This window comes from Gobius niger, assembly GCF_951799975.1.
Source record: "Gobius niger genome assembly, chromosome: 2".
Lineage (NCBI taxonomy): Eukaryota > Metazoa > Chordata > Actinopteri > Gobiiformes > Gobiidae > Gobius > Gobius niger.
Window position 1 is genome coordinate 37,833,858 of NC_136853.1, and position 22,985 is coordinate 37,856,842.

Here is a 22,985-nt window from a genome sequence, read left to right on the forward strand (position 1 = left end):
CATACATAATACTGCCGCAAAGTATAGAAGGACATGCACATCAACCACCTCAAAGTCGTTTATCTGAAAGACAGTCATTGCGTAAAGTAAGTATGCGGTTATAGAGTACAAAAACAGGAAAACAATTTGGGTATCGAGTAGGGTTTGAAGACCAGTGGTTTTCAGACTGAATAAAAAACTTGACTTCCCAAGCTCCACCAAGACCAACCAACTTAGCCTGACTTAACTAAAGAAAGTGTGATGAATGGAACATGTCTGAGAACCATGGAGGTAGAAAAGACCTAAATAGACTAGACAACAACCAGTACCACCTCATAAAATGTTTGACCGTCCAAATACCACCAGGTCGAGATCAAGATCAAACCGTAGCTTACTTCAATGCATGACTAAAGCATAAATGGTCTGATCTCTAATTATAATGTATCAAATCTAAAAGAAGATGTAGATGAAGAACCTGAAGTACCACCGCTTTCCACTGCCCTGGCTTATTAGTCTATGGTTAAGATTGATTAATTTGAAACCCCCTCTTCCTGCCTCTTGATATGTCACCCTGCGGCTCTAATTGTGTAAATCGATTGTGCCACAACGCGTTCACAAAACAGCTCGCCGACCCCTGACCCCCGGGCTTGTGAGCATGTCAGAAGGGGGTCCCGACAACGCCCCGTACGTATATAAGTGTTAGCTGCGCAGAACCTGGAAGTGTTGCAACTCCTCCTCGCTTTAGCATGAATGAAAATGAGTGAGGAACGAGTTGATGAAGTTCTTAAGCAACTCGATGAAGTAAAGTTGAATTTCTTTGGCTAAAATGGGCATGTTTTTTTGTGAAGTTGGAGGAAGCCAGAGTTAGCACAGACAATCTGCAGAAGGGTCACCAATAAACTCTCACATAACGCACTCTTAAGTTAGCGAGGTTTGGCACCGTGCGTCCCCGCTTTTAAAGGTCAGAGTCAGATATTACTGAGCGTATCTGCGTTTTAGCTTCTTCTTTGGAGAACCCTCTGCAAAGGGCTGTTACGATAGTCTCCCATGTAGGTTTGGCTGAGTCCAAAACACACAGCTGAAGCATGCTGTTCACATTTACATTTATGAATACATCTTACCACTGCATCTCCTCCGGTGTCATCTTAAAAAAAAAAGAGAGAATTGAGAATATTATGTTATTCATGAGGAAAAAAAAACTTGTGTTGATTCTGAGAGCCTAAAAGAAAAAAAAAAAGGGTCAGCACATTTTAAGGCAAGCACCCTTGGTTACCGCTTTTGTTACCAGCAAACAAGATTTTTTTTTTTCTTTTGGTCCCCCACCTCCATCTGCCTTCTCTCTTTTTTTTTCCCACTTGCATTTACAACACCTACAGGACAAGATTGCTAAATTGCGAGGACAGAGCAGGTTCATCATTGTGATGCAAAAGAAGTTGAAATGCAACCCCGAGGCGAGGTAGCTGAGTTTGGGGGATCAAGAGAAAGTGAGAAGGAGGGAGGGGGAAAAAAAGAGGAAAAAAAAAAACTAGCACAGACCTTTGATGTAGCAGCAACAAATTTACCTTGTGACAGAAGATACATGGATGCAATAAACGAGTTATACCAGCCCTTACACATGCAATCAGATGATTCCGGCCAGGGTGTTAATTGGATCCTAACCGGCAGATCTGATACGTCTGGGCCCCGGTGGTGAAGGGGGAAGCCTTTCCAAGTGGTGAACTATAATTCACTGAGCTGCTTGAAGCACTTGTAATTTACTGTGTGTCACTGATGAAGAGGCTGATCCAGTGGAGGCCATATTACCTGCAACATCAGAGGAATGTGCACCCCCCCAGCACACACACACACACACACGCACACACACACACACACACACACACACACACCCTCTCCAACTCACCCATGCACTTTCTTTATACTTCTGTACTGCCTCTCTCATCTCTGCTTTTAACACTATCCCATCAGTTTACTATTGGAATTTGTTCATCTGCAGAAAGAAAAGATGAGATAAGACAGTGATTCCCAAACTACTCACTGTATAACTCTCGCTTTGACAACACGGGACTTAAAAAGAACTGACCCAAGCGTAAGCCACGTTAAAATCGTGTATGTCTAAATCAGGACTAAACCTGAAGCAACTTAGCTACAACAAAACATTGTCATTTCTCCAGAGTAAGCTGGTTAGAGCACTGGTTCTCAAACTGTGCCACTGGTGGTGCTTCATGGTGTTACTCGGGTCATCTGCAATTGTAGACTTTATTAAGTTAAATTAGAAATGGCTTCTTGTATGCTTTAGTAAGGCATTTAAGTATTATTTTTACAAACAGTTTAGACAAATTTAGGTTTGTTTTAGACTGTTTAGCCGTGATCTGATCGTGATCTAGGCTTGGTGCTAGTTGAAAGATCAAATATTTAATGAGGCGGTGAGAAATGTTTGGGAGGCACTGAATTAAAGGCAATGGTATCTGAACGGAAAGCATTTTTGCGACATTAGTTCAATGGTACAACTATGACAGCTATAATGATGATAAACAATATGACTGATCTTGAAGCAGCTTCGTCAATGACATCTACATAGAGATAAATCAATATGGAAATTGAAACTAAGCCCATCTCAATCTCTTTAGGCTCTTCATTTCTGCCTTGTACATGATGGGTCTTTATGTTATGATAAATTGCACTTCTCTATGCACCGCTACGAAAATTGATTAAGAAAAACATTCAGTAATCTATTTAGCTTCAGTCCTGACAATCTCCAGTATTGATCTGCCTAAGCTGAGCACACGCCTTCACTTGTGGGAGTGTGGTTTAACATATGTTCTGGTGATTTTACATATATGAACATTGTTCAGTGCCGTTGTTGGCTCGTGCATCAATAATAGCCCCACCGCATTTGGCAGTAATTGGTTAGTAAATGAACAGTGTCATCTGTAAAGGGGATGGAGAGGTCAGGAGCGCTGCAGCCGTGGAAGGGGATTCAGTTTGGCCACTCTTACCCTTGGGACAATTTAGTGATTGAAGTAGCGTCAGAAGGCTACAAGCATTACCAAGGGGAAGTTTATTAAAAATTCACAGAAACTTCAATGTCATTCATTTCAGTCTATGCCTATAGATCACTGACAGATTGTGATTGATTGATTTCTGGCTGTATTAAATATCAATGACAATACAAGCGCCTAGAAGGATGATTAGAGCACTTGAATTACTATAAATAAGTGATCAAAAAACAACAAAAAAAGATCATTACTGCATACAGTACTATTCAAACATCTTTTATATTGCACCTCAAAAAAACAGTACTTTATAATCCTCAAAAGCATGCCACTGTTTAGAAGATGTCTTTGCAATTTGGCTGATATCAATACCAGAATGCCCGGTTTAATCAAATCTAACCAGAGCCAGTGTGACGGATTTGCCTGGAAGAGATACCTGAGCGTTTCAGTAAAAAAAAAAAAAAAAAAAAAAAAAGGAAAAAGCTTGACCTTTGGCGAGGACTTGGAGAGGCTGATTACAGGCTGCGGGTGTGACATGAGTGCTGTAATGATCTGCTTGTTCGGCTGTGGGCCTCGCCAATGTTTTCACATCAGGAGCCAATTTAAAGGTCCTTTGTTTTGCTCTCCAACTTCAGGGGCCGACCACATAGCCACAAAGTTCACAACTGGGCAGCCCATCACTTTTGATAATAACCAGGTCATGAACACGTCAGAGCTATGGTTTACCAATAATGGGAAAATGATACTCTTCAACATGTAGGTGAACTAGAATTCTGAATATAAAGACTCAGATTCCTCCTTTTTTGCCTTTTTAAACTCACTGGCAGTCTTTTTACTGGAAGCTAATAGTTATGATCATTTCCAGTACGCCATATTAGTGAGAAATTAATTTGGATTAGGGACAAACAAGAGCCCTGGTGGATATCATGGCCCCTCTTCCACCACAGAGCCTATTCACGGCCCGTGCATGTTTACGCCGCCGCCGTCATCCCGTAAATGCTCATTAATTTCATCCCCTTCGTGGCAAAATCATTTCTCGGAGAAGCAATTCAGCCTCCTGTTCCTTTCAATTCAGCGCTCACGTCAATCAAGTTCTCCGGCACTATTCCACAGAATGGAGGTGTTATATTCCTGCAATTATCATGTCATATACTCGAAAATGTAAATGAACGTGTGTGTAAAATTAAATTTATGGGTTGTCAGTGAAGAATAAGAACCAGGAGAGCAATTACTTATCTGCTTTCATCTCAGAGCCTCTGATACGTCAAGCAGAAAAAAGCATTCATTTAAACGCTGGAATTAGCATTGTGCTGCACTTCACAATGGACGTGGGCCAGTGGCTTTTTCACCTTTCTTTCTTCGCCCTTGCTTCTTCCTCTCCTTTCTTCAACCTCTTTTTGTTTGGGAAATCCAGTGAAATGAAGATGATTACCCGCCATTACCCTCCACAGGCTAATAAAAGAGTAAACGCAACATACCAGTTTTGTTTTTCCTGTTGCTTTTACGTTTTTTTCTAAGGGGAGACAATACACTACAAAGCTCTTTTTTTTTTTCATTTTCAGCATTTGGGCCAGATTGGTCTCTGAACATATAAGATTTCACCTGGGAACAAAAAATATACCTAATGTTCACAGTAACATGTTTAAAAAAATGCGCTGATTCAATGTTTCCCCATAGACTTATATGGGAAAACTTAATTTCAAGGGCCATTTTCTCAAAACGAATTTTTCTCTCATTGTGGCAACACTATCTCCTCGTCAGCAGCACCGAAATACTTAAAATTTTCCAGCCTTGGACTGAACAATATTTTGAAGATTTTTTGTGGGGGATTTTTTAATATCTAATTCCTAGCCTGATTTATTGAGTTTTGAATTTCAAAAATTAAGGCGAAAATAATTGTTTGTGCTGAAAAAAACAACAGCTTGAAACTAGATAACCAAAATCCCCTCTTATATAGTCTTGGGTACTCATTTCTCAATAAAATAAAACCATACATTATAATATAGCTCAATCCGTTATTCAGATGGGAAGATGGGAAATTTTAGGCACTTTTAGGCATAAAACACCTTGTTTTTATATGAAAACATAAAATGACCTGCCTCATATTTTTGTCAGTGATCTACAGCAAAAGTTTCAATTTGATATCTGTAAATCTAAAAATGTTCCATATTCATCTGCAGTGTCTTGCCTTAATATGGGATTGGCACTTACATAATTCACATACTTAAATATACTGAAACAAAAAAGAAGGCATTTCAAACAAGCAAGCATGTAAAATGTGTATTTAATGCCACTGATGGCATATTCATGTGCATACATCTGTGTTAAAGCCGCCATAATTCTGGCCTGCATCTCTTTCTTTAAGCCCAAACATCTAAGCCCGCATCCAATTAATACCCTTAATGAGTGCATTTTATGTTGTTTCTCCGCTGCATATATGTCCCATTGTCAACGCGTCCCACACAAAACCAGGAGTGACTGCAGGGGTAATTACCTACCTCGCAAATGTACCTTTAAGGGTTAATAACATTGAAGGTGTAAGCACGGTATTTGCATAATTACACACGGACTGTTTAATTTGCAACTTTTGACGGCTTTTGTTCAGCACCGGGCTTATTGTGAATGCATTTCCTTCTGCATTTCTCTTTGCATTGAGGGGCGCCGAGAAGAAATAGATGTACCACAACACCCCCCCCCCACCCCTCCTCCTCCTGCACCTCTCCCACCTTGGATGGAGTCCCTTCTCTCTAAGACTCTAATGAACAATGGAGGCAGGATTTGTTTGAATATGAATATGAATGTGCAGCAGGGCCGGCTGGAAGTTGACCTTCAGCTGTGATTTTCAGTTCATCAGGATTAGTCAAGGCGGGCGATCAGGAGCCACTAATGCATAATGACTTCTAAAATGAAAAATGTGTAGTGACCATGCAAATGTCTCGGCTAATCAAAGAGGGGGGAGAACCTGGGGCGGGGGGTGGGCGTCGAGGAGAGGAGAGCTAAACAAGGACGTGTCAAGGCCTGACAGTGAGAGGTGCGGAAGGAGGGTGGAGGCGGACAGACATGCATGGGAGGTAATCAAGGCAGCTTGATTAGCCGGCGATGAGGACAGGGATGTCTTATTGGCCCCTTGATACGCCGTAAAGGCTAGCTACTGTCATGCTAGCTCTGCGCCAAACACCAGCACAATTAGCGTCACTGAGGGTGCTACTACAGGTTGATATTTTAATTATCTTTGGAGAGCGGTGTGACTACTGCTGTGTTCACCTCTATATTTAGAAATATGATATATCAAGTTGTGCTGCCTGCATTCCTTCTTCTTTCCTTCTTTCAACTGTGGTCAAATATTTGCTTGTGATGATTTATTGAAAACAAGCACCAGATAGTCTCTATAAAAAGCAAATCTATACTTTTCACAAGTTAATGCTCACTTATGCCTCCCTATGACCTACTACACCGCGCTGGTTGTGTCGGTCACGTGTCTACTTCATCAGCGCACTTTTAATCAACTTTAGACTGTAGCATTTTCCTGCTGTTTCACAGTAGTAGCACTGATCGGTATGTTGCAGCGGGGGAGTTCAAGGGTCCTACTAATTAAGGTCTATGTCTATTTAAATCCCATCCTGTTCCCTGCGGGACAGAGGCAGGAAAATAAGACAAGGAACACAAAGGCACAGCACCCATCTGTCCTTCAGCATATCCTCCAGGCTGCCAACCGTCACGACCATGGGAGGCCCAGCTCTCCCTAACGCTACTCACCAATTACCAGTCTCCCCATAGGACCCTGCCACAAGGCTTGACATATACCTCTTACGCTCCATTTTTCAAACTTTCTCCACTTTTACACCCTTCGTCTAAACGTTCTTTACTGCGCATTTCCTGACCAAATGTTGTGCTGTTGTCTGGGTTGTTGTCCAGGTGCCAGTGTCGGTGGCCATGATGAGTCCCCAGGTGATCACTCCACAGCAGATGCAGCAGATTCTCCAGCAGCAGGTGCTCTCTCCTCAGCAGCTCCAGGCCCTGCTTCAGCAGCAGCAGGCTGTGATGTTACAACAGGTACAAACACACATGTAAACACACTCACGTGCATTAAATATAACAGAAAAAAAGCCCTAGACAATGCAATGAAACTTTCTGTGCACCTCGCGCCAGATTTCTGCCCCATCTGTGTGGCAAGCTACAGCTGCTCAGCCTTGGGAGTATGACAGCCTGTTTACCTTTAAGTTACAATTGTTGGCACTCATTAGTTACTCTTATTTAAATGATCTTCCCACATGTTTTTGCAAAGGGTTGAGGAAATGACTATGAAGTTTATAGACGTGCTAGACTGAATTCTTTCCAGGACAAACCTAAAACATTCCCTTTTGTTTCTCTAATACAAAAAATATCATACTGTATATATATCAAGAACCACCTTAGAAAGTACTTGGCTTTCCAAGTGCCAACATACATAAACCAAGTCTGTACCAGGACTAAAAGTAGTTCTAAATAATAAGGACTAAACCAAAAGAAATGCAAAAACCATGAAAACTAAATGGCCTCTATATAAGACGTGCAGAGAAGCCTTAGCACCTCGCCACTGTTCGAGAAACATTGCTTTATTACACTTGCAATGTCGAAAAGTTAACTCATAGACAACAACCACCACTGCCGCCCACTCTGTAGCTCCCATTGTCAACAGTCAAAACATGAGTCCTGAGTCACTCTTGGACCAGCACAAAGCGGCCACCACTCTCTCCTGCCAGCTCACCGTCGCCCCGCGTCCTTGACACGCTTACCGAGAGCAAGATGAAAATTGACGCACTTGTTCACGTCACCTCTAATTAACTGTTGCTAGTGTGTCGCTGGATCAATTCCCTGACAAGTATCCATCAGGGACCGCAGAGTAGGGCGCAATCGGGCTCAACACCAGACTGAATGATCGGTGATGGATGATGTAATATTCGGAATCAGCTTGTGAACACACACACACACACACACGCACGCAGTTGGTCTCGTGTCAGAGTTGAAAAGCTTTTCTCATTCATAGATTTGATTAAGGCAAAGAGAATTGTTTAATTAAGAACGTCAGTCATTTAGATTCTTCTTCATTAAGAGCCACCAGACTCCACACTCGGTGACTCAGTTGCATTAAAAGAAAGGTCCCCGAACTTTTCATCTGGTTCATTCATATTGACAAACTGAAACAATTGATGGTTAAGAACGCAGAGAAAATTCTGTCACATGATCTAGGCCCAGCGCATGAAAACAAACAGCGGCGACAAGCGGTTTTGTCACACTAACAATAATTGCGGCATTACGTTCACACCTTTAGCTTTTTGTCAAATTCACAACAATTTGTTTACACGTTGTTACATTTACCGCGTGCTCTCCTGTGGCTGTCTTCTCATGTGTGAATGTGTTTGTTTTCTCAGCAACACCTGCAAGAGTTTTATAAGAAACAACAGGAGCAGCTCCATCTGCAGCTCCTCCAGCAGCAGCACCCTGGCAAACAGGCTAAAGAGGTACGTGCAACAGGCCGTCGGATCCTTTTCAGTGAAGTAACTCAGAGAAGTAATGTAAAGGTCCGAATTATAATCATTTCCATTGATATACATGTTTATTTGCTTTATTGCAACATCACAGAGCCAGATATTAGGAAAGTTGTTGTTGTTCCTTTATCCTACATGGCATAAACAACAGGGCTCGTGAACGTAAACCATATGCACATCCTGTGACTTATTAAGAGAAAGCTGGAGACAACGGGCCCCTAATGAAGTGCTTCTGTGGGCGGACCAACACACCCAAACAGGGCTCTCCCGCTGAAGTTACACTGCATGATGCTCATAAATCACAGTGACAGGCAGGCGCTCGACAGACATGGCTCTGTCTCGTTGTCTGTGGCTATCAGAGAAGAGGAGACAAGCCTGACAGGCCCGGCTATATTTGCATAGCCGTGTTGGAGCATCGCACCCCGCCCGAACCCTGAGCTTCGAGTGTGAGGCTATATCCGGGAAATTTAAATTGATCCAAAAAACAGGGCCTGTCTTTGGCTGTCTGTCGCACCTCTCAGTGTCTCTTCAAGCAGCCCATTATGCTGCCCCTACAGAACGCCGCAACTGACCTCCCGGCGGCTTTGTTTCTGTTTGGATTTGTGAATAGAGTTTTTTCCGGGGCCCCCACCATCAAATATGGAATAGAAATTGCTGCCTTATTTCTCTTGAGGCTGGGTGGAGGGGTGTCTCATCACTACATTATGCAGACTGTTTTCCAGTGAGTGCATCAAGTTTTACCCCCCCTTCACTTCAAGATCCTCCTATGATATACAAACGCGGAGAGCTTGACACGCTGCATGCACATATATATATATATATATATATATATGCATTACAATGCACATACACTGGTAGACTATACGCAAGACATAGAAGCGGGAAAGTCCACATTTTCCATCCTGGATTAAGTAAAAAATAGTATTGAGTATTCATGCTAAATATAGTTCTCAGCCAAGACTTTGTTCTCTTTCCAAAATGCACTCCCTTGTTGTTACAGTGGTTGCCACAGTGGTTGAGTTTGATGTTTTTCATGTTGTTGTTGTTGTTGTTGTTTTGCACAGGGCTTATGCAATAGTCTGTCTAGCCTAGCGATAAACAGCACTCTAAGGGGAGCAGGAGAAGAGAGGAGAGGAAGGGTAGAGCAGGGATGGGGGCATGTGTGTGTGTGTATGTGTGTGGTTTAGTCCCTGTGTCGCTACGTTTACATTCGTGTGACACAGTAAATCTCTCCTCCTGCCTGCTCCCTCTGGCCACATAAGCTGTAACAGACCATCAGCAAAGGCGAGACAATTAACTATCATGGGTGGTGGCGGCGGGGGGTGTGGGACGGGGATTATACCAGGGGCTTAGTATCATACACAATCACAGCCCCCTCAAAGCGGTATATCAGAACTGTATGTGTATGTGGCACACAAACAGAAGTGTGGTGTGGTCCAGCCCAAAACAGGACTCTAGAGCGCACAGCAGACAGAGAGGGAGGACTGAGCTGAGAGGTAGCTGAGGTCACGGAAGAGGCGAGTGTGTTCAGACACTCCACGCACGGCACATATCCCCCTGTCTTCTCTATGTTCTTCCCTCTCTGTTGTTAATTCACTGTAATTTCCCTCCCTCCCTGCTCCTGTTCTCTCTATAGCAACAGCAGCAGCAACAGCAGCTGGCCGCCCAGCAGCTCGTCTTCCAGCAGCAGCTCCTGCAGATGCAGCAGCTCCAGCAGCAGCAGCACCTGCTCAACATGCAGCGCCAAGGCCTTCTGTCTATGCCCGGGCCCGCCCCGGGACAGGCCGCGCTGCCGGGACAGACCCTGCCCCCTCAAGGTAAGGCCACCACCACTGGCACTTACTATTTTTGTATTGTGCATGCTTCGACTGTCTCTGAGACAGGCAGAGGAACAACCAAAAAGATAAAAGTGTGGCTGTGACAATGTCTTGACTTTGTGAATGGCCTTAACATGACTATGGCTATGTTGTAGTTGAAGTTGAAGTTAGCTGCTCCACTGGTCATACTAACTGTGTTTTGTCTGGAGTATTCATGTCAAAGTACTAAAGCTTTTGTCACTGCACCTTTATCCTGTTTTGAAGTCAGATTTTAATGTAGCATCTTGACGCCTGTTTGTCTTCCTCTGTCTGTCCGTCCGTTGTGCCTGTCTTTGTTTCTATCATTGGTATTCACCTGTGGCCCTGCCTTATCTCAGAGTATGTCTTTCTGTCTGTCTGGCTTTCTCATTGGTATGCTCCTGAGCCATCCACTTTGTCCCTAACTCTCCACATGATCTGTTTTTTGCTTTATTCCTTTCTCTTTTTATGATTAGGCTTCATCTTTGTCTACCTCTATCTCTCTCTCAGCTCAGTGTTTGTTGTTTCTATTCCCATGCTCCACAGCCCGCCTCCCTCCTCTCCTCACGTCTGTAGATTGTTGTTGTTGTTTACTGCCTTCAGTGAGAGCTGGATAAAATAAACACAGAGAAGAGAAAAGCAGCAGATAAAGCAGGCACTTTTTCTTCATAATAAGTCCTTATTTTCCACCAAAATGATCAATATACATAAATAATCACCAAACCTATGTTTTTCTCAGAAACCAAATGCTAATCAGAGATCCACTTGAGCATTAAATGGACATTAAAGGTGCACTGTGTAACTTTTTATGTCAAAAAAGAAAGAGTTGATATTTGCGTGTATTTGCCCTTTTAGTGACAGTGGCGTTATGGGTGCAGTGTGGCACCTTTGCTTTCCCTCAGTGTCCTTTATGACGCTCCAGAATCAATAGTTTTTGGGTTTCTGGCCAGTTTCTGGTACAAACCCCTAAAAGCTATTGATCTTGGAGTGTCATTAAGGCCACTGTCAGGGAATGCAAAGGTGCCATGCTGCACCCATAACGCCACAGAGTCATTAAAAGGTAAAATGCAAGCAAATATTACGTTTTTTTCACCTAAAAAGTTTCATTGTGCACCTTTAAGTTTACAATTATTTAGTATGTTTCACTCACGAGGAAGAAATACAAATTATAATGCTTCTCAAATTGTGTTTAGGTTTCTGAATGCTTAATAACACTAAAGCCAAGGCAAACACTGTCATTTAGGGCTAGCAGGTTCCTCTGAATTTTTTGGGCAGAGCCAAGATACACCTCAAACAAGTGCCTGTCAGCTGCTGTTGCTGTCTGGGTCACTTTTATTTTGGTGGGTTGATCAAAAAAGATGACTTAGAAGAGTGTGTGCTACTCTTCCAGTTTTGTGTGCGGCATCCATGTAAAACTAACATCCATCCATCCATGTAAAACTTAAAAGAATTGAAATACTGTTTTACACTCACGGTTTCAACCTCCATCTCCTGCCCGTCCAGGCGGCCTGAGCCCCGCAGAGCTGCAGCAGTTGTGGAAAGATGTGACCGGAGGCGGTGGCCACGGCATGGAGGACAACGGCATCAAACACAACAACAGCACTGGTGCAGGCGGGGCCGGCGGTTTGGACCTCTCCACCAACAACACGAATTCAACTACCTCCTCCAACCCCGCCAAAGCCTCACCGCCCATCACTCACCACGCACTCGCCAACGGACAGTCGCCCGTGCTCAACCACAGACGAGAGAGGGAGCGGGAGCGGGAAAGGGAGCGCGAGAGGTAAACTATCAAACACCAGTGCAAATCTTTCACAGCTCTGGGAAAAGAGTTGAACATGTTGTACGGTCTTATTTCATGCTCACACACAAGAAAGCAAGAAAAAGTTAGCTTGTTGTTTTTTGCGGCATTGTTTAGAAAAGGCGCGCATCAGAGACTTGACTTCCATCCCGGGTATTCGTCCTCGTTAAAACGGAGGCAGTATCACCTCAAGGGAAAACATGATGTTTTGTTTATTTGTTCAATAGTTTATTATTATCTCCGTAATATTCAAAAACAAGAGTCAGTTCCCTGGGGAGCATATGAACACACTTAGCTTGTATACAGATATCAAACGCATCGAGAGAAAGCAGGCAGGCGAGCGCGGCAACAACAAACAAGACAAGGTAACCTCATGTACATTAAGTATTTAGTGCTTGCTCTATCCTTTTTATCCTTTGCAAATTACCTTCCTTGCTTGCTTGTCATGTAAACAGAATGTGTGATGCCTTGAGTGGCGTTTCCAGGATGTTTATCCTTGTGATGGTGCCTTTTAGAAATGCACCGGCACCAAAACACTGACTGTTACATCTGCCTATCTGGGCCATGCATTATTCAAAGGCTTTTTCTGCGCGATATTATAATAGGGACTTTGGGGTAGCGGCGCGTGTGTGTCTGTGTAGATGCTCGGTAAAGACCTGCACAGAAGGTGGAAGTGCTGTGTAATTGGTTTAAAGTAGATGCTATCTCTCCAGTACGTCTAAAAGGAGGCTTGAAAAAGATATCTTGAGTGAGAGAGAGATAGAAAGAGAGAGGTAGACAGGGAATGGGATCGAGTTTTTTATTATCCTGTGTCCCGGGGGTTGCGTGGTGTCTCATAATGATCGAACATGAAGTATTGTCAGGAGCGCTGCTTACTAACATGCCACCAATCGATGTGGGAAAAACCCCTTTGGATAACACGCTCTGCCACTCACATAAGTATTTACAGACCACACACAGGAAAAGGCCTGTACAACCACCATACACACTTTCAGTGACATCCTCACACACAGACACGCACGCACCCGTGCCAAGCCAAAAGGTTAAACTGTCATCTTTAATAGGATGTGCTGTCTAGGCAGGGTCGTAACTTATTTGGGTGCCATTTCAAAAACGCCACAGCACCCCCTGTCTACCCCCCCTGTCCTCAAAGAACATAAGTTACACATGATATTAATCTCTTGATGAAAATTATATGGCTGTCTGGGTTTTTAATGTTTACTTGAAAGGTTCCACCCCTCCTCCCTACAATGGTTTTACAAGATGCTAAGGTTAGCCAGGGATTATGGTAGATTTCCAACGCTTTTCTGACACCTTACCTCTTGGTAACCCTGGCTATTGAACCAGTGAATATTTTAACCTGCCTTTATTGATTGACTAAAACCTTAGCCTACTATTGTCCGTTCCCTTATTAACAATATGATATCTATGTTTTTACTTTGTCTATAGTTCACTACATGAAGAAAATGGAGGCACCCACCCTCTTTACGGTCATGGTGTTTGCAAGTGGCCAGGGTGTGAAAGCATCTGCGAGGACTTCGGACAGTTTTTGAAGTAAGTGCATGTTTCAGTTAATAGTTCAAGCATCATTTATGATACATTTGAATGGTATAGACTCAAGAAGACACAACAAACAAACTGCAAGGCAAGAAAATGAAATTGAAGTAATTCCAACAAAAGAGACAGGAATGTGTATATATCCATATGCACTAAAGATGGCCTGTGTTGGTCAAAACACACGTGGGTCCCATAGATTAATGAAGGAGTGTCTTTTTTTCACTTGATGTTCTCAACTGGTAGCTTTGAGACCCATCTTCAATATTTTATGATAAGCCACGTCCCAAACAAAAAATTACTTTCAACTTAGTATGATCGAAAAACTGCACACAGTTGGGCTGCTTTAATATAAACAAAAAAAAACGGATTCAAGCATTGAGCATAGTATGACTATCAAAACCTTTAAAATGTAGCACATGTGAGCTGCAGTACCAAATATACTTTGGTTGAAAATGTAAAAAAAAAAAGTATTTGCAAATATTTACATCATTGCACTTTAAAAAAATCGAGAGCAAACAAAGAGTTCATGATTTGGCGTTTCAATCCTTTCAATTCAAGTTTTTAATGCAAGAAGGCAGAAACATATATACAGTAAAACAGTGTCGCTTAGCATTAGCTTCTTAGCTTACGTTCATTCACAGCACGCATCCAGCAAACAGGTGTTTGTATAGCATTTACAAGTTGAGGAGCACATGTCTTAGAACGGATATTTGAGACAAGAGATAGGCCTATAGTTGGTATTTATTTCCCTCTACCTGCAGCCGATCTCCTTCCCAGCGTCCCCACCAACCCACCCAAACAACGGTTCGTCCTGCCATGTTCATGGGTAGCACAAGTATCATTAAATTTGGGAGTAACTATGGTAACGAAGCTTACACGCAGACAAAGGGAGAACTAATAGTTAATGTTATGGCGAAGTCCTTTGACCTATTGAAAACAGCCACGTGATCCTTTTGTGGATCCAAACCCACCAGTTTAGAACCACTGTTATAGACAATCCCAGTCTCACATTATTTCAAAAGATTGTGTTGGGTAGGGCTTACAGTGTAAAAGAAAATAAAAAGTCAACGGAGAGAAGATTTGTTGCCAGTCCATGCCTATGTAAAAGGAGATTGATATCAGAAATGTCACCCAGTGGTAAACCTGTGGCAAATGAATACGTGAATCATTACAGTACACAAAAGTACTGAATCATCTTACTTACTACAATACAAGTCAACCCAATCTACAACAAATCGTCTTGCCACTGCCAAGGCTCTGATATGTGTGTGTGGAAAAACAACAACAAACAGTAAAAGAAAAGGCTCATGACAATGCTCGGCCACACACTTACCTCCACAACAAAGGCCTCCATTTACTGTTGTCATGGTGCAGGCGCCAGAGCCAGTGAACTCTTCATGCTCCATCAACAATTTAGGTAATTAGCTCATTTGTAATTGGTCGGCTTTGTTGCCTGGATTTTAGTGGGGGGACATCAAAGGAAGAAGGTGTTTGCAGCGCTGACGATTACAGGTTATCAGGTTGCCATGTTTCTCTCTCTCCCTGTCACTCTATCTCTCTCCCTCTCGCTCTCACTTCCTCTTTCCCTCTCTATCACTCTTTCCCTGGCTCCCTGCTCACACACAGAGGAGAATAGAAAGGGAAAGCTTTAATTTGAATATTCTAATTAGATTTGTAATTAACTGTGAAATAACGATCTGGCGAGTGTTTTTCACAGGCTGTAAATGTCCATGTGAATTCATATAAACTCTCGAAATCAGGACATTGTTCCGGCATATTTTCCAAATTATGCATTTCTCTAAAGTAGTGACGTTAATAAGCTTGAGGAAAAAAAAGCGATACTTGAAACTAGTCCACCCATGGGAAACAGTGAGAGGATTTAGGTCATGTTTTTGCTAATTCTTCTTTAGCTTCCAAATAAATTGCTCCCATAAATACAGAATGATAGGACATTTTGCACTTTATTAACGCATAACAAAGGCCCCAAGAATCACAAATGCGGAAACTGCTTAAATTACAGCCAATTCGCAAACTCGCCCTTGCTGCATGCAGGACTAAAATGGACTACATAGATTAAATGATCAGTGCAGCCTGAACCATTCATTGGTTTAATCTTTGAAGATTCTCTAAGCCATTCTTGGAGCTAAAACCAAAATCCTACACGCAATGCATTGTCCAGGTGCTGGACAGAGTTTGCCTCGCAGCTTGGAAACTGCTGTGTGTGAGGCAGCATGACTGCATGGGATTAGTAGTTGTTCTGATATCATGTCCTATCACCCCGGTACACTTACTTAAAGAAGACATCAGTCTATCCCTCTGCACTGTTCGCTCCGTTAGCACACAAACCCTGGTAAGCCCTGTGTGCTCTGCGGATACAGTGTCTAGGTAGCTTAACTGGTTATTTAGGTGAGGGGCATGCAGGGCTGCACTGTACGAATGGGTGTACGCCACTGAATCGGGTAAGCTGGTAAGCCACAGCAAAAAAAAAAAAAAAAAAAAGATACGCGGCTCCAAAGACAAACTGAGCTATTGAAGGAGACAGATGGAGAGAAAACAGGTAGACTTGAGACTTAAAAGCTGGGTGCACGGGCTGGCAGGTGAGTTTGAAAGAACGCTTGTGAGAACATTTGCTCCTACATAACAGAGCAACGTCCCGGTTCAGCCCCCTCCGTTTTACCACAGCCCTGCAAGTCAGAGGCTGGCTCCGTACTGTAACCCAGTCAGCACATGAAAAACAGGCTCCAACAAAGAAGGCAGCTCGTCATCAGAACAAAGATGGCTGCTCGGTGGCGTGCCTTGGAGCGGTGATTGTCGATGTCAGAGGGAGGCCTTTCATGTTGCCGGAGATGCCAGCGCCGCGCACGCACCCTCACACGCGCGCACACACACACCAGCGCAGTTTAAACGGGGTTACATAAAGCGGGTGTCAGGTTTGGATGACAGTTTAGATGTTTGTAGTTGGGTGTGTGTTACGAGCAAAGGCGGGGGGGTCGAGCTGGCGTCTCGCTGTAGGAGCCTGGCGCAGCGGCGGTGACACGTTTAGTCATCTATTGTTTTGTTGCATGAAGAAACTTGTCACGATCAGCATTTAATAGCTCCTCAATGCTCTTTTAAGTGTTCTCACCTGGAAAAGGTAGCCGCGAGGTGGCTGGCACCCTGAATTAGCTCTCTGAAGTTCAAAATGAAATTGTATTGTGGGGAATGTTTCCTGCGTGGAGGGTGTGTGTGTGTGTGTGTGTGTGTGTGTGTGTGTGTGTGTGTGTGTGTGTGTGTGTGTATTTGTGTTAGAGAATGAAAGAGGGAAAAGATGCTAATAATGCATGTGTGTGATCTGTTCTAATGGTGTTTATAGATGCAGCAAAACAGCACAATCTCAACAGTGTTTGGGTGCTTTTTTATTTTGTCAGCATTTAAAGCTTTAAGCAGGTACATTTTAAGTTTATGTCTAACCTGTGCATCATCAACAAGGGGAAAAGCAAACAAAAAACAGGCCCATGCTTTACTCCTCATAACCATGTGCAGTTTGATGATTGTCGCTGAACACACACTTGTCTTTTTCCCTCCTTAATCCACATACTCCCGTCTTTAATCACTGACCTCCCACCTCATCGAGAAAAACACATACACACTCACTTAACTCTTCCACTCTGTCACCGCACTACTCTCCTTATTACTGGCAGCAGGAAGGCAGGCTCCATGTTAAAATGGCAAGCTCCGCCGCTAACCCGAACGCTGGTGTCTGTAACCCACTGCTAATTAAACCCACAAGGCAGCAGCCAAGTGTCTTCGTCTCTATATATTGTACACACACACAGTGCACGGGCAGGCAGGCAGCAGGCAGGCAGGCAGGCAGACAGGCCCCTGGCCCCTGGATAGCTCCGCTCCCCTCTTCCCCTCTGCATGTCTGCTGCTCTGTGACAAGACCTTTAAAACGGAGGCCATTACATATGCGCTAGCTCCATGGGGAGAGAGTGCGAGTGCGTGCCCGTATGCATAGTTGTGTACATACCATCATGGTTGTTTATGCGCCGCAGCACAAGTGTAGTGACAAAAGTGGCTGCTTTGTATGCTTTAGACTAATGAATTTGTCCGTTTTCCCCGTCCCGGAGCCGGCCCTGTTGTTGTGTCTGGGGCGGTGAGTTCCTGTTCTCTTGTGGGCATCCATAGCTCCACTGACAATACACACAGACAATTAGCTGGGCCGTATGCTCCGTACCCACTTGGCTTGAGTAGATTTATTATTAGGCCCTTAGTGGACATTGACGGCATATACATATTCATAGTCAAAGCTGTAGGGAAAAGCCTTTGAGGTATTTTTGTTCCCTTTTATATATGAGGATGCAATAACAAAAGAAGTCTCTATCAGGGATTTGGAAGCAAAAAAACAGTGATTGTACATCCTGGAAAATCTTGTCTTACTTTAAAGAGAAAAAAAAAATTGTACATGTTTTATTTGTTTTGTTTATTTACCTTGATTTCTCTACCGTTAACACGCCTGCAGATCTGGCTCAGTCGGCGTTGCTGTTCTCACACAGTCTTCATCACATGGGTAATCCCCCTTCGACACTGAAATCAATATCCTCTGAAACGAGCCATAAACGATAAACATAAACACTAGCCAGCAGGGTCCAATAGCTCTAAATGATTGCAACCCCACTGGCAACAGAGTCGTGTTAATAATCACCATATAGCTCCCCCTTTCATTCACATAAACCTAATTGGCAGTAATTAAAAACTGGCCTATAGTTTAATTGCATTTGCAGACAGCGAGGGCACACACCGGGGCAAGGGCGTTTCTCTATTCTGTCTGCATGCCTGTCTGTGTCCATCCCATTGCCTTTCTGTCTTTGTGTGGCATTATTAATGCACAGTAGGACACGCTGCCATTTGAATATTTTATAAATGCATGTAGTAATCTGCCTGTAATCGCGGTACTAACTGGCCAGCGGTAGAAAGTGTGTCTCTTGGAAAAAATTCTTTCCCTTCGCACATGCACAGAGATATACATATGCAAATAGTAAAAGGGGGGGAAAAATGCCAATAACAGAAAAAAAAAACAAGGTATCTGCTGATAAGAGGCTAACTTAATAAAGATTCCCTCTTCTCTTTTTTGTAATGAAGTATCTTCAGGGAAAACGAACAGCTCGCTCTGTGCTTTTGAAGCAGCTGTAATTCATGACACACGCCATACATCAAATGCATAAGATAGTATTATGGGCAGTGAAATGAAAAGGGTATTTGCAACATTAGTTCCCTCATCCTGCGAGGGACGTGATTAAATGATTAATGAAATGCCCCTTTTTTGCATGCGCATTCTGAAACAGCAATTAGGCACCGGGCTGGAGAAATCCACGAGCCTGTCCCTCCCTCATCCATCCACCCTTCACCCCCATCACCCACCTTCCACATTTTAAGGCTATCTCATTCTTGATTTATAATGAAAAATATCTGGGCATTAGAGCTGAAATGGTAACTGAAAGCAGAGGCAGTGGTTTTAAGTATTCGCTCTATAATTGAGGGCTATTGTGTTTCCAGTGGCTGTATTCATGTGTTGATTGGCAGACCATGAAACCTCCTCACTCAGTTGTCTTGTTTTAAGCACGCCAGATAAACAAAAAGTGAGGAGTCTGAGAAAGGAGCAATATCTGGCACAGTGTGCATTTGAGCCGTGTGCCAATCAAGGTTTGTGCAGGTACACAATCATGTAAGCAAGCGTGCATATTGTTAGCGAGGTGGAAATTGGGGAAAGAGGAGGATTTTGTACTCTCTAATGCACTGAAAGCTGTGCTGTAAATGATCATTGAAGGGTCTGCAAGCTAACCTATAATTACTGCAGATAAAGTGGCAGCTCTGGCATTTCATAAGCAGGCCTCCTCAAAGCTTGCTTTGTGAGTTTGTCACCAATGATCATTTAGATAGAGGCTCATTACCCAGCATCACAACACTTTTGAAGTCCCTTTCTGCCCCATGTTTGTGCACTGCACTGCGGTGTGTTTGTCTGTGCATGTGTGCTCGAGGAATAAAGGTCTATCTTAATGGTTAGACTCTTTTGTGTCCTACAGACAAAATCCAATCAAGACAAAAAACCCTCATTGACTGTTATGGCTGTCTGACTGCCTTTTTCCTTCTAATGAGGCGAACACACCAGATACATTTAATATGTCTGCCTCTGGATAATGCACCTTCAGTTGAAGAGCTGCTTTGTATGTCAGATGTTGCCAGTGTTAAATTGTGTGTATTGTTTTCAGTAAACGAAGGAGACAAAGCCGTTCTGCAGGGCTAGCATCTTTTATTCTTTGTAAAAAAGCGGCGCTCAGGGGGGCACTGAAGTTAGCCATCTAAACTGGCGCAGGCCTATTGTCATGTTAAACATGGCACCACACACCAGCGTGTTACTTCTAATTACATTATTTCACTCAGGAACAATGGCTCCTAACGGTTCCTATAGAAAATTGTCTTTTTATAGATATATCTTTGTGAAAACAAAACAATGGCCAGGTTGATACTGTAATTATCATCCTCCACACTTCTGCTCATGGTGAAAAGGATATAATTTCTTATAACTGACTTCTAAATTTTGTGTCTGACATTTTTGTTCTGTTTTTCTCTTAGACATTTAAACAATGAGCATGCCCTTGACGACAGGAGCACAGCTCAGTGCCGAGTCCAGATGCAGGTCGTGCAGCAGCTGGAAATTCAAGTAAGTACTTTTTTGCGAGTTCTCTTCACTGCACTTTTTGAATGGAATTCTCTATATATTGTCTCTTTATTTTTATTTTTTACAATTGCTGATACAGTATTCAATTCATAATAATCGCCCCCTTAAACGTTTCGTCTTTTTCATTGTATGAACAAAGAATGGCCACTATGTGGTCTAACTAATACCTGCAGACAAGCAGGACCTGCTGAATCCAACAAAGACACTAAACAAAAGAATTCTCAAGCCTTACAACGAAAGCCATTATGGCTGTTTTAATTGAATTAAGCATGTGTGCTTTATTTTCTCTGCTTTCTTTTTCCCTTCTTTTTCTTTCCAATTAATAGCGAGCGCATCTCTCTCGGTCTGCTGTGTTAATTAACTGCACTTTGCACCTGAAGAAAGCTCAAAAGGAGGGAACTATTTTCAGTAGGTGGAGCGTGACCTTATTAAGAAGTCATGCTGGCTAGATAATGAGAGCGCTGATTGAGCGACATTATTACTCAGCACTGCCAACGTGTGCTCGTCTGCTTTTAGAAACAAATAGATATATTTAAAGTATGGGCCACGTGGAAATATTCATTATGAGAAATGAAAGGCCAGTGCTCATCAGTTCTTTTTCAACTGTACATTCAAATAAGCAGTTCTGGATTTCCCATTCATAAAAGACAATGTAGTATTTGCACTTTTTCATACTACACATGGTTTGTACAGAATTACATTTTAAGCTCTCTTTCCACACATACTGTATAATGACCTAATACTCCAGTAAAGTCCAGTGGCCACAGAGGAGTATATTTTATGTTGTTTATTTTATCTTATTCAGTGATCTTGCTCATGAAAACATTGCAGCCACTGAGGCCTGCACTTACAGTGTGACCAATTACTGTGGTGCACTTCTGTTGTCTGTCTCTTCCCTTTTTTCTTTCATTGCCCACTCCCTTCTTTCCCTCTTGTTTTTTTTCCATGAGAGCCGTCACTAGTAATGAGGCCCCGCTCTGTGTATGTGCACACCTCTGTTTGTGCACGTGTGCTGCTGTGTTTGCGCTGCTCTTCAGTGTGTATCTGAGGGGTGTAGGGAGCTCACATGGTCCAGTCCTTGTCAGTCCCCGTGAGTTAGATTGATGATGGCGATGGTTGGGGCCACTAACTGGACCAGGGAGGCGGGGCTGCCCGGTACCCTGTTTGGAAGACCCCTTCACCTTTCAGCAGCTGCTGGCTGCGTTCCATCCCCCTAACTGTGTCCACAGGACTTTGAGCAGACACTCAGGACCACCTAATTTATGACCCAACTAGCTTGTTACTGTCAGGGCCCCGCTGACCTAAATTCTGCTATTGACAAAAAGATGAAATGCTATTTGTTTTGCCTGACCTGTCGGCACCCTTTCCCCTGTCCTCTCCCTTGCTTCTCATATTCTCCTTACATCACCGGGAGAACTGGCCTGCCTCTGTTTCAGACTTGGCTTCTGTCCAACTTTATTTCTTCTGTTCCACCTTCCATAGAAGCATCCCCATTACTACTACAGCTACTCTCTCATAATCTGTGTTTTTGCCTCTGCCGTCGTCCTTCTCCTGCTCTTTCTTTTCCCCTCTCACTTTAATGCACTCTCTTTTCTCGTCTCTTATCAGCTTTCCAAGGAACGTGAGCGTCTTCAGGCGATGATGGCCCACTTGCACATGCGACCCTCGGAACCTAAGTCCTCACCCAAACCAGTGAGTGCATATTGCTCTGTCCACTGCAAACAGGCTCCAAGACAGACAGAAAATGATCAGATGAAGCAGGCAGCAGTTGTGTCAGTAACAGGCGATGGGAGAATGGGATTTGTAATACAGAGTTACATGTGCTTCTTATGGGTTATTGGGCGCTGTTAGGGGACAATGGAGTTTAGAAGTGTATTAGATGGCAGAGCTGCAAGTCCTCGGCTCAAACGGTGGGTCATTTCGGTGTGATGGATATAATGGCCAAAACAACCTGTTGGCGGCTGATGACTGTTTGGCTCGGTGGCTACAGCAGCACTTGAAAGTGGAATGATTGAGAGAGAGACGTGTCATTTCAACAACAAACACGTGAAAATTACACCCAAGTGTTGAAGACGGGGCAGTGTTGACATAAATACCCGCAGTCTGGACGAAATTGGGAGCTCAAGAAAAATCCCAAATGCAAAGAGGTCATTGAAGGAACACAAATGATGTCACTGGTGTCATTCTTTCACAAGGGCTTTTAAATTATACGACTTCTCCGAGCCAATATTTGAACCATGTATTTTTATTTTTGTTTCTGATTTTAGATGGATAATTGTGTTCACGGCATGATAGTGAATATTGTTTCTGCTCTTAAGTGAGTGCCTTCTTTAAAAACAAAAAACAAAACAAAAAAGTCAGATCTCTTCTCATTATGGCATCACAGATTCATAATTATATCATCAAGAATCAAATCATTTTATTATCGAAAGTCTCATTGCATCTCCCGTTGCAGCCTGTTTTAATCTCCGAAACTCTTGTGGCTCGGCTCCATCTTGTCCAATAAAGACTTTGCTGCCTATAATCCGTGGCTGAATATGAATGAATGATGCTAATGAAGTATTGCATTACATAAAG

The 22,985-nt window shown here is 43.1% G+C and overlaps 1 protein-coding gene across 10 annotated transcripts in view; it reads left to right on the forward strand.

Moving 5' to 3' along the window:
* Positions 1-22,985, forward strand: part of foxp2 (forkhead box P2) — a gene marked incomplete at its 3' end in the record, with an annotated part of 93,362 nt that overhangs the window by 54,518 nt on the left and 15,859 nt on the right. For 7 of the 10 annotated variants that reach the window (XM_079552415.1, XM_079552420.1, XM_079552424.1 and 4 more), the window contains 8 exons: positions 6,888-7,025; positions 8,384-8,473; positions 10,137-10,317; positions 11,839-12,115; positions 13,583-13,687; positions 18,192-18,239; positions 20,303-20,390; positions 22,017-22,100. In XM_079552415.1, the coding sequence (XP_079408541.1) occupies positions 6,888-7,025; positions 8,384-8,473; positions 10,137-10,317; positions 11,839-12,115; positions 13,583-13,687; positions 18,192-18,239; positions 20,303-20,390; positions 22,017-22,100 (1,011 nt within the window). The remainder of the gene's footprint in view (positions 1-6,887; positions 7,026-8,383; positions 8,474-10,136; positions 10,318-11,838; positions 12,116-13,582; positions 13,688-18,191; positions 18,240-20,302; positions 20,391-22,016; positions 22,101-22,985) is intronic. The other 3 variants (XM_079552421.1, XM_079552422.1, XM_079552423.1) reach the window with 1 other exon arrangement.